Source organism: Chelonia mydas, chromosome 2 (genome assembly GCF_015237465.2).
Source record: "Chelonia mydas isolate rCheMyd1 chromosome 2, rCheMyd1.pri.v2, whole genome shotgun sequence".
NCBI lineage: Eukaryota > Metazoa > Chordata > Testudines > Cheloniidae > Chelonia > Chelonia mydas.
In genome coordinates this window covers 148,887,854-148,902,867 of record NC_057850.1, presented here as the reverse complement: position 1 = coordinate 148,902,867, position 15,014 = coordinate 148,887,854, and the positions used below count along the sequence as shown (strand labels likewise).

Genomic DNA, 15,014 nt, shown 5'->3' with positions numbered 1-15,014 from the left:
GCATTCTGTGCCTGCAGGGCAGCAATCTGGGCTTGCAAGGTCTCGTGGGGCTTCCACTGTCTCTGTCAGAGAGATATTGACCTTTATCAAATCCATGCTTGCCCTATCAGTCCTAGTCCTTTTATTGTTTGTGACTGGGCTATGCACACTGTCAGTGATCAGGACATGGACGATCATGCCCAGTGGTTAGAGCAGGAGTCGGTAGCCAGGAATCACAGACCAGAGTCAGAGCTGGAGTCAGAGGCCAGGCACCAGAATCAAGGGTCAGAGTTCAAATCAGAAGTCAGAAATCAGAGCTAGGGGTCATAATCAGAGTCAGAGGTCAGATTCCAGAGCTAAAAGTAAGGAATTGCAGCAAGGGTCAGGACTGGGTTCCCTGGAGTGAGGTAAGACTGGGTGCAAGGCAGGAACAGGAGTAGGAACAAGCAGGCACAAAAACTATAACGGCCATGGGCTAATGCTTTGAGCAGCTGCTGAACAGCTGTTGTTGCTGTGCTGAAGAGCCAGTCTGCTGACTCTTCCAACCAATCAGGTGAGGTAGCCAATCAGGCAGCCCACTTCAGGCCAGCTGCACTGGTTAGTTTGACTGGAGACTGATTCAGCTGCAGGCCCTACTTCCAAACTCGCTCTGCTGCAGGCCCTGATACCTAAGCTCCCTGTTCCAGTTGATCTATTTAGTTCTTTTCTCCCAAAGACCTGCCTCTTTGTGTTGGATTAGCTTTCAGCTCCAAATACCCCATTCTATGGGGGGCAGCTCTCTCTCAAGTCTTCTCTCTCAGTCTTGCACACCTCACCTTTTAGGTGTCATGGTGTGTATTTTTCCTTGCTTTTCTCCACTATAAAATAATTTCTATCACCAGCCTGGTCCCTATGATCTGCTGTATGTCAGCAGATGTAGTGGCAATAGCTACTGAAGTTCTTGTTGACATTGCTATTCCCCGGAGGTTGAATTCATGGAACAATGTACTCTTCCTTTGTTGACATGAATCAGATTTGCTCCTCTAATTCTCTGTTGACAGAGCCGTTTCTCTTAGGGCCCACCAGACTTCATGCTGTATGTTTTATCACGCTTGGCCAGGGCCAGCTCTAGACCATATGGTGCTCCAGGCGAGGAGCATCTTCAGCGATCCCCACCATGTATTAAACTTTTGAATACCTTATTTTTTACTGCATTTGTAGTCCATTTCATGACTTTGATGCACAACTTGGGAACTACAGGCCGGTCAGCCTCACCTCAGTCCCCGGAAAAATCATGGAGCATGTCCTCAAGGAATCAATTCTGAAGCACTTAGACGAGAGAAAAGTGATCAGGAACAGTCAGCATGGATTCACCAAGGGAAAGTCATGCCTGATTAATCTAATTGCCTTCTATGATGAGATAACTGGTTCTGTGGATGAAGGGAAAGCAGTGGACGTGTTATTCCTCGACTTTAGCAAAGCTTTTGACACGGTCTCCCACAGTATTCTTGTCAGCAAGTTAAAGAAGTATGGGCTAGATGGATGCACTGCAAGGTGGGTAGAAAGTTGGCTAGATTGTCGGGCTCAACGGGTAGTGATCAATGGCTCCATGTCTAGTTGGTAGCCGGTATCTAGCGGAGTGCCCCAAGGGTCAGTCCTGGGGCCAGTTTTGTTCAATATCTTCCTTAATGATCTGGAGGATGGTGTGGATTGCACCCTCAGCAAGTTTGCAGATGACACTAAACTGGGAGGAGAGGTAGATACACTGGAGGGTAGGGTTAGGATACAGAGGGCCCTAGACAAATTGGAGGATTGGGCCAAAAGAAATCTGATGAAGTTCAACAAGGACAAGTGCAGAGTCCTGCACTTAGGACGGAAGAATCCAATGCACCGCTACAGACTAGGGACCGAATGGCTAGGCAGCAGTTCTGCAGAGAAGGACCTAGGGGTGACAGTGGATGAGAAGCTGGATATGAGTCAACAGTGTGCCCTTGTTGCCAAGAAGGCCAGTGGCATTTTGGGATGTATATGTAGGGGCATTGCCAGCAGATCGAGGGACGTGATCGTTCCCCTCTATTCGACATTGGTGAGGCCTCATCTGGAGTACTGTGTCCAGCTTTGGGCCCCACACTACAAGAAGGATGTGGATAAATTGGAGAGAGTCCAGCGAAGGGCAACAAAAATGATTAGGGGTCTGGAACACATGACTTCTGAGGAGAGGCTGAGGGAACTGGGATTGTTTAGTCTACGGAAGAGAAGAATGAGGGGGGATTTGATAGCTGCTTTCAACTACCTGAAAGGGGTTCCAAAGAGGATGGCTCTAGACTATTCTCAGTGATAGCAGATGACAGGACAAGGAGTAATGGTCTCAAGTTGCAGTGTGGGAGATTTAGGTTGGATATTAGGAAAAACTTTTTCACTAGGAGGGTGGTGAAACACTGGAATACGTTACCTAGGGAGGTGGTGGAATCTCCTTCCTTAGATATTTTTAAGGTCAGGCTTGACAAAGCCCTAGCTGGGATGATTTAGTTGGGATTGGTCCTGCTCTGGGCAGGGGGTTGGACTAGATGGCCCCCAGAGGTCCCTTCCAACTCTGTTATTCTATGATTCTATGATTTGCATGCATGATTTATCCCTGTCATATAAGATGATAAATTTGCATGCTAGTATCTGTAAATCTGTATTTATTCATGCCATATATAAGCAAATAAAAATAGTTTCCTCTAAGCTTATAGAAACTTTTTAATTTTAAGAATAGCTGAAATGTACTAACTTCAACAAATTGAACTGGGCACTAACCTTTGGTGGACCAGCATTAAGTAGTGTTGCAGTAGGTGACAGCCTTAGAATGTTAACTCTAGTCCTTTCGTTCAAAAAGTTGCTTTTCTCACCTTTGTCCTTGCGAACTGTCAGAGTGTCACAGAGATCCAAAGACTGGCCAATAGCATTTTGAAGCGATAAAATAGCCATCATCGATCAAAGTTATGTTTTAATGAGCCTGAGCTTCAAAAAGCTGCACTTACCACTTGCAACTGTGACCGGCAGCGTGAACAGAATCCTCAAAGCTATCCACAGATTAGGAAAAGTGTCTGTCAGCTCTGCATCATGAATTAATTGGAAAAGAGAGTGCTTCCTGTTTTGTAGAATGTACAGATGTTGTCCAATTTGACATAGAGGTCTTTATCATCGACGTCTGAACATTCCCCATGTGTCAGTGTCCAGAGAAGGTCTGTACAATTGTCCAAAAGTGTTTTCCTGTCTGCTGGCAGCTTACTAAGGTCATACAACCTCCCCTCCCCCCCGAGGTCTTTTTGTGCTGCTTCATTTATCCAAACCTTTCTTCAATGGACACTCAAGCAGTTAAAGAGTGAGCAAAAAAACCTCCCTCTTGAATTTTTCTTCTGAGCTTCCCATCACTTCATCTCTGCCCTCGTAACCAAACTCTCTTTTTCCGATGACTGTGAGTTTCCTTGAAGACTGGCTCAACTCCCAAGTTTTCTGCCATTTCTTTAGCAGCAGTGATGGCATCTTCAAATCCGTTGTCTCTGATGGCTACAAAGAAATCAAGGCAGCTTCTTTTCAAAGTAGTAGTGATCGTGATGTCCATTGACTGAGTTTGTAATGCCTTGCTTACAGTGTTTACTTGGAACAGGATATTGTGCCAAACCACAACTGAGACCAGAAGTTTGAAGTCAGTGATCTGGTTTGCCAGGCTTTGCACTTCGTGTTGGGCTCTGGCCTTGGCTTTACTCGACTATGCCAGTTCCATCAATATGTCGTAAACCTCAGTCTCTTGGTACCTCACTGGTCTTATGCGGTCAATGCAGCTCTCCCAGCGAGCATCACTTAGCAGCTTCACAGTCAGATTTGTAACATGGCTCTGAGGATCTTGCACCTGATAAATGATGCTGAAAACAGGATGTATAGCCTTTGCTGTACTCCGAAGAGAGATACTGAATGTAAAGAAAATGATGCTGCATCAGACACAATCCGGTGGAGGGAACGGCAGCCACAAGGCAGGAAGACAGCTCTTGAATTCAGCACAAGGATCCTTGTCTGGACACCATTGTTTCTTCCCGTCATGTTCGCACCGTTGTCATAGCCTTGACCACAGCAGTCCTGAAGCTTTATTTTATTCTCATTCAAGCCATTTATGAACAGTTCTGTTAGGCCTTTTCTAATAGAGTTCGTCCACAGACCGGAAACAGATAAAATGTTCCTTTACTTGGATACAGCCATCTTTGTCATCAACAAATCTTACTGTAAATGACATTATGTGACCGATATGGGGAGCGTGGAATCCATTATTACAGCATAGTACTTGGCTTTGCCGAGCCGCATCAATATGTTATCAAGCACCTTCCTTTCCATAAGGTCAATCAATTTGTTTTGAATTGTTTTGCTGCAGTAATGGTCCACAGTTTCTTTACGAACTACTCAATGTAGGTGCTCATGAAAGACATTATAGTATTTCCCAAGGAGCTCTACTAAACCAAGGAAATTACCATTACGTTCAGTGAACAACATATCCAACAAACTCTGGAAAGCCATATTATTCTTTGCAAGCATGGTGGTGGGTATTGTAGGCAAGGGGAGGCTGTGCCTCCCCAAACAGCCTACCATGGCCCTGCCCCCAGGCCAGCATGCCTCCTGAAGGGACTCGGGGTCACTGGGGCAGCTGCTGCTGGGCCGTGCTGCCTGCCCGGTGCTCTGGGGCTGGCTGCCCGAGCACTGGGACTGGGGGCGTGGTGACTGTGCTGCCTGACCGCTTCAGCCCTAGGGCCAGGGGTGCAGTGCAGGTGTTGCCCGGCCACCTGACCCCGGGGCTGGGGACGTGGTGACTATGCTGCCCAGACATCTGGAGTCCTGGAGCTGGGGGCGCGGCAGCTGCGCTTCCCAGCCACCCACAGCACCGGGGTTGGGGGTGCTGTGGCCACGCTGCCCAGGGGCTGTGGGAGTTGAGGTTGTGGCACACCGGGGCTGGGCCCTCGGCCCCCGGCCATCCGGCACTGGGGCCAGGGGGCTGCGGTGGGAGTGCTTTGGGCTTCTGCAGGGGAGAGGGGACAGAAGGGGAGGTGCGGGGCCTCAGGCACAAGGGGAGGAGACAAGCATTAGCCTCCCTGGGTGGCCGGGTCACTGGCCTCCCATGTTTGCAAGGAAGAGGGTAATTGAGCATGTTCCTCCAATGCTGGGTTTCTACAGTAATAATGCGTTGGTTTTCTGCGTCTGTGCATTTATTTAGCTTGAGCCTAGACTCGAACTCCATCCATTTGGAGTAGGGCACGAAATGGCCAGGTGACTTTTCATGTTGCTTCAGAGCATCAGCTAAGTTATGCCAGTAATTGTACCCAGAAAGCATAAGCAACAATTTGGCATTCTTGTCAAATATTTTGCAAGAAAAACAGAACACTTTGTCAGTTGATTTTGAGTAAACCAGGCAGCACCCCAAGCCCAGCACCCGCCACGCCCGGCACCCCAGGCAGTTGCCTGGGTCACCTGCTGCTAAATCCAGCCCTGCTCTTGGGATAAAATCTCAAGACATGCACTTGGCTTTTCTTTTTCACAAGGATTTCACTAATTAAAGCAAGGACAATTTACTGGATTTCAGCATATTATAATCAGAATTAAGGACATTTTCTTAGCAGAGCCCTGTGTTACAAACTAGTGCTTATTTAGACTGTTTACAGAGTCACCCTAATAGTGTCAATGTTCTATTTGTTTATTGGCTTGGGCAAGGTGGGAGGTATTTGCCTAAGTGAGACCTTTTATGAGATATATACGGGTAATAAAGCTTTTGACAGAAAATGCATGACCACTTCAGAAATCTTGTAACAAAAGGAGTATAGAGTTAAGTTACATGCTGATTAAACCAGATGCTTGTTAAATTCCAAAATAACCAGTTCAGCTGGAAATAATCTTTAATTATAAATGTGATTACTAAGCAGGGTTTCCTTTAGTTGCTCCCTGATTTTTTACAATCATGTATATAGTGGAATAAACTTTTCATAATTCATTGAATAAATATCAGTTTTGTATGGTAGGAATGCACTAGTCATGAGCTCAGATTTCAATGATTTAATATTAGTAATTAAGAATTAAACAGTTAGATGAAGCATGTTGATTGGATTTTAGCTCCCAGAAGAGCAAAAATGCATGTTTAGTGCAACTGGTACAGTGTGCTTCCTTTTACTTTTATCACAGAAGTAGTTGGGAGGAAAATCAGTAGTTTCCATAATTATCTGTTCATAATTCAAAAGTCACAGTTGTCATTTGTTCTTGCCCTGAGAAGAAATTACAAAAGTTTGAGTCTTGGGTGTAATACTGAACAGATTACCTAAAGTCCCTAGCGTACAGCTGTTTCATGATGGCCTTCGAGTGCATTGCCGATTTTGAACTGTTGAAAATGAAGATGCATTGTATGATTAACTGATCAGCCTGAAGATACTAATGAATCAAAGCAGTTTAATATTGCACCAAACTGCTTAATGTTGTGATTTCTTGCCAGCAATAACTAAAATTGAAAAAAGAAACTATATTCAAATTTTGTGGTTTCAAACAAAGCATTGTATTAAAATAATACCCCAGTACTGTACAGTACATACAACACTATAGTAGTATGGAATGAATGCTATGAGTTAGAACTGTCAGATAATTGGGATTCAATATTTTTCACTCTGAATTATTTGTAGGCAAATCTAGCGTTGCAGGAAGCAAGGCTAGCAGTTGCGCAAACTGAATTAAATAATGCACAGAACCAGCTTGATGAGAAACAGAGGGAACTGGACCAAGTACAAGCCATGTATAATGCTACCATGCAAGAGAAACAAACTTTACTGGATGATGCTGATGCATGCAGACGGAAGATGAACAATGCCACAGCCCTAATTGAAGGATTAGGTGGAGAAAAGGTATTGATGCATCTGAGCAGAGATCCAGCCTAAATTAATTGCTTTGAGCACAATCCATAGCAACAATCAATAGTGCCAAATAAATTCACAGACAAAAAGTGACATCTATATACTGTAGTGTGAATGTTATTGTATTTTGCTTATATATATATATAAATTCTTGGTTGATCTGTGTGTATATAACAAAGTTATAATAGCCTGTTGAGTTAATATTGCTCTTTTGTATGCATATTTAGATCATTATTCTGCAATTCATGTTGTGCTAATGGTTTGATTCAAGCACTGGGAGCAATACTGGCAAAACTCCTTTAACTTCAATAGGATCATGAAATAGGTCTTTAATTAAACATTTGAATTAAATATTATGAAAAGAATTGTTGTTTTTTATATATACCCAAGAATAGTAGTTCAAAGTATTGACTACTTCCCTGCAAAACTTCCAGTTGCAGGTCTGTGAGTTGACAAACATTTCAATCCATAGGGTATAATTTTGATTTGTCATTATCCCATGGGCAAGACCTTTCAGGTCACAGATGTTGTTATAGTTTTCACCCAGTAGAAGAATAAGACCTGGCAGCATTTCAGATCTTTAAAATACTTTGTTTTTAATTCAGAATGCATATCTGAAGGTAGAGGAGCATTGCCTTTACGAAATTATGTGTGCTTCCAGTAAACACTGAATGTATGTTTTGAACCCAAGGGTTGGAAATTTTGACTATGTCATGGTCTGACCATTGCCCCATGTGCTTTGAGCTTGAAGTTGCCGTTTCTTGTAAGGGTGAGGGAACTGCTTTGATGGCCCGACTTCAGAGGCTTATGGAACCTGAACCTTTCCAGAGGACTCTGAAGCAGGGTACTGTTCATCTCTGCTGGTCATTTGGTAGCACCTTATAATAATTGTTTGGGTGAAATCCTGGCCTCAGTAAAGTCAATGAGAGTTTTGCCATTGATTCCAGTGGGCCCAGGATTTCACTGTATGTCCTTCACTTTGATGGGTTGGCTCCTCGGTTCCTTCTTCCCTGGGTTCTTCACAAGTCACCCTGCTTATGGAGGACTTGTGACTGCTGAAGCAGAAACAGGGACAGCTAGACCAGTGGTGGTGCAAGACTTGATCTAATTCATTCCATCATCAAGTATATGATGTGATGATTTAATCATATGCTGTGGCTGTTCAGAACTATAAAGACATTTTTTGCCTCCACCATTGCATCCACAGAGTCTCGAAGTTTGAGGTGAAAAAGCTGTCGTTTTTTTATTGTGTTTTAAATATATATGAAATGTATTGAATGCTTCGGCTACATATTTTTAAGTCAATACTTAAACTGAAAGAGCAAATCTCAACATGTGTCTGCAATTCAGTATGGTGGGTTTTCATGGGTGTTGAGCTGTAAGATCTTTCAGGACCTGTGAGTCAGCTATACTTTCAGAGACCGACAGCACGATAAGGGGATACACAGAGCCTGGTCCTGCCATCTTCACTTGGGCAAAACTGTCACTGGCTTTAATGAGAGTTTTGTTTAAGTAAAGATTGTAAGACCAGGTCCATAGTGCATACAGAACAAATGAGAATAGAAATTCATAACAGTAAGGGAATAATTAAAAAAGTGATTTAGGAAATTTCTTATGCTTTCAGAATAGACTGTTTTAAGCCCAAAACACTCTTGGTTCAATTAGCAGTAAAAAATATACTGGGAAGAAAAAATAGATGCTTTGATTTGAACTTCAGTTGAATTTTGTGCCTATTTAACAAAGTTCTTTACAACATTTTAAAATTTAGATTCGTTGGACAGAAAGCAGCAAAAATTTTCAAGATCAAATTATTCGATTAGTTGGAAATGTTCTTCTAGCCACTGGATTTCTCTCCTACTCTGGGCCATTCAATCAGGAGTATAGAAACTTGCTGCTCCGGCTGTGGAAGACAGAGATGGACCAAAATAGGATTCCATATAGTGACGTAAGTATTCCTGCATTCTAGAAAAAGATACATTATTGTGCCCCACAGAGAAATACTGCTAAGAACATGTAATCCTTAACAGAGAAATCCTTTGAAAAGATTTACCGGCTGTCAAGTTCCATCTCCTTCTTTAAAAAAAAAAAATTGGCAAATATGCTAATATGAAAAAATCTCATTCAAAAATCCTCTCTTTTTACTTCAGTACATCTTAAATCCTGCGCGTACTGAATCACATGGTGGAGTTAGCAAATTCAACCAGGTTACTGTAATCTGAGAACCCCTTATGTTAACATTTCTGTGAATCACTTTAGCTATATATGGTATTTCGTGACAGTAAGATAATATAAAAAAGAGCCTGTTCCTGCTCCCATTGAAGTCAATTGCGGCAATTTTAGGCACTAAATCGCTGTCAGCATATATAGGGTGATTGTGTCCCTAAAAAACAAAATATCCTTGTTTTCAGGGTGTGTTTCACTAAAAGCAATGAGTACATGTGTGTTTCAAGGACTTCCCCCTAAAAGGATGATCATACTCTTGCCAGAACTTTCCAGGGACTGCCCCACCCCTCTGTACTTGTCCTTTAACCCGCACTCCTCCTGTGACAAACCCACAGGATGGCATGTAGGAGAGGGAAGAGGCTTGTTTGGCTGAGGAGAGCAGAGGTTCCCTTCTCTCACTCTCCCAAGCACCTCTTCCTATTGTCACCAAGACCACCCCCTTTCCGTTGTTACCCACTATCCCTCCCACCAACATCAAAAATCTGGTCAACCTAGAATCACTTATTTTGTTGTTATGATTCTGAAGTATAAAGCCATGAATATCAAGGATGGATCTGGATGAAAGCTCCCTTTATTTGTTTCATATTTCTGCCAGATTGTGTAATGAATACTTTAACCCACTGTTTTTACAGATTAAGTTGGCAAAGCAATTGACTCCTCACTCACAGAATAAGGTTTACTAGGATTTAGGGTTACTTAAGTATAACATCAGGATAATCAAGATTTGCTAGAAAATGTTTGTAAAAAGGAACTAAACAGCTTTTCCGTTTCTCAAGCTTCATGCTTCATTTTTAAACTCTTCGTTACGTAACTGCACTCAAAAACAAAACAATGTAAAACTTTAGAGCCTACAAGTGTACTCAGTCCTACTTCTTGTTCAGCCAATTGCTAAGACAAACAAGTTTGTTTACATTTATGGGAGATACTGCTGAGTGCTTCTTATTTACTATGTCACTTGACAGTGAGAACAGGCGTTCACATGGCACTTTTGTAGCTGGCGTTGCAAGGTATTTATGTGCCAGATATGCTAAACATTCATATGCCCCTTCATGCTTCGGCCACCATTCCAGAGAACATGCTTCCATGCTGATGATGCTCATTAAAAAAAATGCGTTATTAAATTTATGACCGAACTCATTGAGGGAGAACTGTATATCTCCTGTTCTGTTTTACCCGCATTCTGCCATATATTTCATGTTATAGCAGTCTCAGATGATGACCCAGGACATGTTCATTTTAAGAACACTGTCACAGCAGATTTGATAAGACGCAAAGGTGGTACCAATGTGAGATTTCTAAAAATAGACATAGCCCTTGACCCAAGGTTTAAGAATCTGAAGTGCCTTCCAAAATCTGAGAGAGACGAGATGTGGAGAATACTTTCAGATGTCTTAAAAGAGCAACACTTGGATGCAGAAGGTACAGAACCCGAACCACCAAAAAAGAAAATCAACCTTCTGCTGGTGGCATTTGACTCAGATGATGAAAATGAACATGCTTCGGTCTGCTCTGCTTTGGATTGATATCGAGCAGAACCCGTCATCAGCGTGGACACGTGTATTCCAGAATGGTGGTTGAAGCTTGAAGTGACATATGAATCTTTAGCGCATCTGGCAAGTAAATATCTTGTGATGCCAGCTACAATAGTGCCATGCGAACACCTGTTCTCACATTCAGGTAACAAGACATTGTAAGCAAGACATGAGCAGCATTATCTCCTGCAAATTGTAACCAAACTTGTTTGTCTGAGTGATTGGCTGAAGTAGGACTGAGTGGATTTGTAGGTTCTAAAGTTTTAAAAAAAAATTTAATGCAATTATTTTTTGTACATAATTCTAAATTTGTAAGTTTAAATTTCATAATAGAGATTGCACTACTGTACTTGTATTTGGTGAATTGAAATATACTATTTCTTTTGTTTTTTATAGTGCAAATATTTGTAATCAAAAATAAATATAAAACCAGCACTGTACACTTTGTATGCTGTGTTGTAATTGAAATCAATATATTTGAAAATGTAGAAAACATCCAAAAATATTCAACTAAATTGTATTCTATAATTGTTTAACAGTGCGATTAATCACGATTCATTTTTTTAATCACAAGATTAATCATGATTAATTTTTTTTTCATTTTTTTAATTGCTTGACAGCCCTACTATTAACTTCTTTGTGCCTCACTTTTCCCAGCTTGAAGTGAAATTATTAAGGTTTTGACATGGCCAGACTGAAGGTGTCAAAGGAATGCAAATAGAACTAGCCATTAGGTCTTCCAGCCACCAGTGTTGCTAACTCTCATGATTTTATTACAAGTCTTGCAATTTTTGGTGTTTTTCTTAAAGCTTCATCTTCTAGAGTCATCTGCTTTTGTAAGAATCTCAGCTTACATTTAAAAAATAAAGAAGTTTCTAGCCCTAGTAGTTGCAGAGAAAACTTGAAAATGTGAATGCTAAAAGCCCCCCAAACAGAAGGCAAATAAAAGAACTCAAACTATATTATTTTTAAAATCTCTTGATTTTTGGAGGTCTGACTCATGATTTCTGAACTCTCGGGGTTGGCAATAGCGAGCCTAGCTCTGACCACCTCTAAATTGGGGAGACTTAGGCCATCGAAGCCAATCAGGCTACTCACAGTACATAAAGTTAAGCATGTGAGTAAATCTTTGCAGGATCAGGCCTTAAAAGAGAATGAAAGCGGGGGAAAGCCTTGACATTTTAACAGTAAGTTTCTAATCCTTTTCTTTGAAAATACCCTTGAAAATGTAAATTAATTGCTATGATTTGGAGTTTGTGGGATAGTCGCTCCCTGCCTTTGGATCCATTGGAGGGCATGATATGAATTTATAGCTGTAATGGGCAGTGCTTCGCAGGATGAAACCAAAGACAAAGGCTGCCTACAGCAGATGTGGCTACAAAGTGGCTGCTTGTAGCTGAGCTGGCAAAAAGGAGGGCAGCTCACTAACAGTGACACAGAGTGTGGTTGTGGACTGAGAACAGAACTGGGAGTAAAGTGCTCCTGCAGTTTAATCCTGGCTCTGACACTGACTCCCTTCGTTGGACCGGTCAGGTCACTTATCCTTTTTGTCTTATGGTGCATCTAATTTTCAAAATAAAAAACAAAAACATGGCAGCGAGTCTCAGAGCCCCAGACAGTTCTTGTGGGGCTCATGCTATGGGGCTAAAAATAGCAGTGTAGGCATTCCCATTCAAGCTGGAGCTCAAGCTCTAAAACCCAGGGAGATGAAGCATGTTTGCTTTTTCACAAACTTTAGCTTCCAACTAAGCATTTTTAATAAGAGCATGCTAACAGATTATAATTTAAGCTTTTATATTAGGATCTTAACCTCATCAGTATGCTTGTTGACAACGCTACAATTGGAGAATGGAGCCTCCAGGGTCTTCCAAATGATGACCTTTCAATTCAGAATGGCATCATTGTCACAAAGGCATCTCGATATCCTTTGCTGATTGACCCACAGGGTCAAGGAAAGATCTGGATTAAGAATAAGGAAAAGAATAACGAACTCCAGGTACATTCTTCGTTTAAATCGTTTTTCATCTCTGTGTCATGTTAGATCATTGCTAATAGTATAATAACCAATACAAGTTAATTATACACCACCATATTTTGGCTGTGCACTATGGTAATTCAAATCAAGTCTTCATTTTATATTCTGTATGTGGTGAAAAGATGTAAAGAAATGCTGTAAAGATCACATATATATTATGCCTTTATGTAAAAGGACGATATCCATGTGATAACTTGTATTTATCCTACACCTTTGACCACCTCACCCACACTCTAGTGACCAGTCGATCCTCTTTGGGATTTGGGACTTACTGTTACATTCCAGATCTGTGAGATCTTCAGATAGATGATTTGTTCAGTCTGCATTCCATGTTAATGTTTCCTTTCTGTTGCACACCTTCTCTCTCCATTCATTTTTCATGGGCTAATGCCCCTTCAGCAGCGGTCCAGTAGTGTTGCTGGAGGCTGCAAGGCTAAGCTCTGCCCTTCAACTCAGGCCACCAGATTTTCTGCCTCCAGAAGTATGACAAATTGGCGGTTCACTTTCTCCCAGTGATTTTGTTTTATCATCTTTGTATTCATTTTTGTGCAGTTGCAAGTTTTAATCTTCCTCCTTCTCCTCCCCCTCCCCTGTGTCAGGTAAATAGCAGTGTGGTGGTGTCAACCACTTGGATGTGCCACTGCCAGACTCTTCTGTCCCAACTCAGGCACGGCTGAGCTGTCCTGCAAACAACTGACTTAAATGTAAACAGGGCTCCCTACACAAGGCAGCATTTATAGGCTCTCTAGAGAGGGAATTATGTCCTGCCACTTCCCAGGGCACGGGGCATAGAGTCAGACTGGCATGTCAGGTCCCTGCCATGCCCTGTGGAGTCCCGGCTTCAAAGCAGAAAAGCCAACTAAGGGGTTTCTGAGCTTTCAGGGAGAGAGCCTACAGACAAGGAGGAAGCTATCTGGCCAGCTCAGCTGGTAAGTCCCACAACAGAGCTGGGCTGGGTCCTGAAAGGGGCTTTCTGCTGCTCCTTGGGGAAAGTAGCAGGGCTCCTACCTAGCTCCCCTTCCAGGGAGGTAAGTGAGAAATCCCTTCCCATGATCAGAATGATCCTGACTGACTGAGGAAAGCCACGAGTGGTACTAGGTTGCACCTATAGTACTTACCTGCGTGTTAGCTAGCCTGGGAGAACAGGCCTTTCAGACTCCCCAAGTCAGTTAACAAGCTTCTTCAACAATCGAGGTATACATACCATTACCCTTCCTTTGTTGTGTGGTCTGCTGTATTAATTTAGATGGAATATATAGGCTAGAAGTGTTAACATAGCCACTCACTGTCCAACATTAAACAGTGTTAATGGTACACCCTGTCACTCTTTGGGGTGGAGGTGGGGTGTTATAGCCCCACGGCTGAGTCCAAATGGCTACCCTTAGCCCCAGGGCAGTATGACCTAAGGGCCAGTGTCAGTGAGGCTGCCCTCTTAAGCAGGGCTGTGTTCCCTAGTGGCCAGAGTCAATATGGCTGCCCACCTATTCGGGGCAGTGTGGCCCAGTGGCCAGAGTCAATATGGCTGCCCACTTATCAGGGCTGTGTGGCCTAGAAGCCAGGGGGGAAGTGGGACGCCACTCAGGGCTGGGTGGTAGCCAGGGTAGGGGCCAGGGGACCAGACCCTCAATAGTCCACTGGGTCCCAACCCAGCCCAGTCAACATCGAGTGGATTTGCCACTAGGTCAGCGGGGATCTACCTGAAACATGCTGCCTTTGTCCCAGTTCCACAACCGGATCAATGTCTAGTCTCCCTGGGTTACTTCCTACCCTCTTTTCGAATGTTGCTGTCCACAGGTCTCCTGGACATCTGGGGTCGTCAGCCTGTGAAGCTCTCAAAAACTCCGTCCTCTCTTGGGCTTCCATGGGCAGCCGGATATCTGCCTGGCTCTCAACGCACTTTGCCTTCGTGATCTGGGGCTCCAGCAGCTGCTGGGTGGTCGCCTGTAATGTGTGTCCTCTCTCTTCAGTGGTCAGCCCTGACTGAGCTGGGCTGCTCTCTTTTATACCTAGGCTCTAATTGGAGCATGCCCAGCAGTGGTCAGGAGGTGTGACATCCTCTACCCACAATATGGAGTTAACCCCTTCTTGTCCAGTGCAGGGCTGGTACACCCCATCACAGACCCCAAAACGAAGTGGTGGGTGGAACAGACCATCCCCACCATTATTTTGTCCACCAATTAGGCATAGTTTCTGACACACCAATTTTGGTTCACTGATTTCTGTTTCCACTTTTCGTATTTACCAAGCATGATCTTACCACGTTCCGTGAGTTATATCAGGAGGCCTTTTTGTTTTGATTAATTTAGTCTTTCTGCCTCCTTTTTGTATCTTTTCCCATCAACATTATAG

General features: G+C 43.0%; 1 protein-coding gene across 1 annotated transcript in view; it reads left to right on the top strand.

The window, feature by feature from the left end:
* Window positions 1-15,014, top strand: part of LOC102935007 (dynein axonemal heavy chain 5) — a 275,261-nt gene that overhangs the window by 169,495 nt on the left and 90,752 nt on the right. Inside the window, 3 exon segments of the mRNA XM_043540319.1 lie at window positions 6,648-6,866; window positions 8,644-8,820; window positions 12,432-12,626. Of these exon segments, the coding sequence (XP_043396254.1) occupies window positions 6,648-6,866; window positions 8,644-8,820; window positions 12,432-12,626 (591 nt within the window).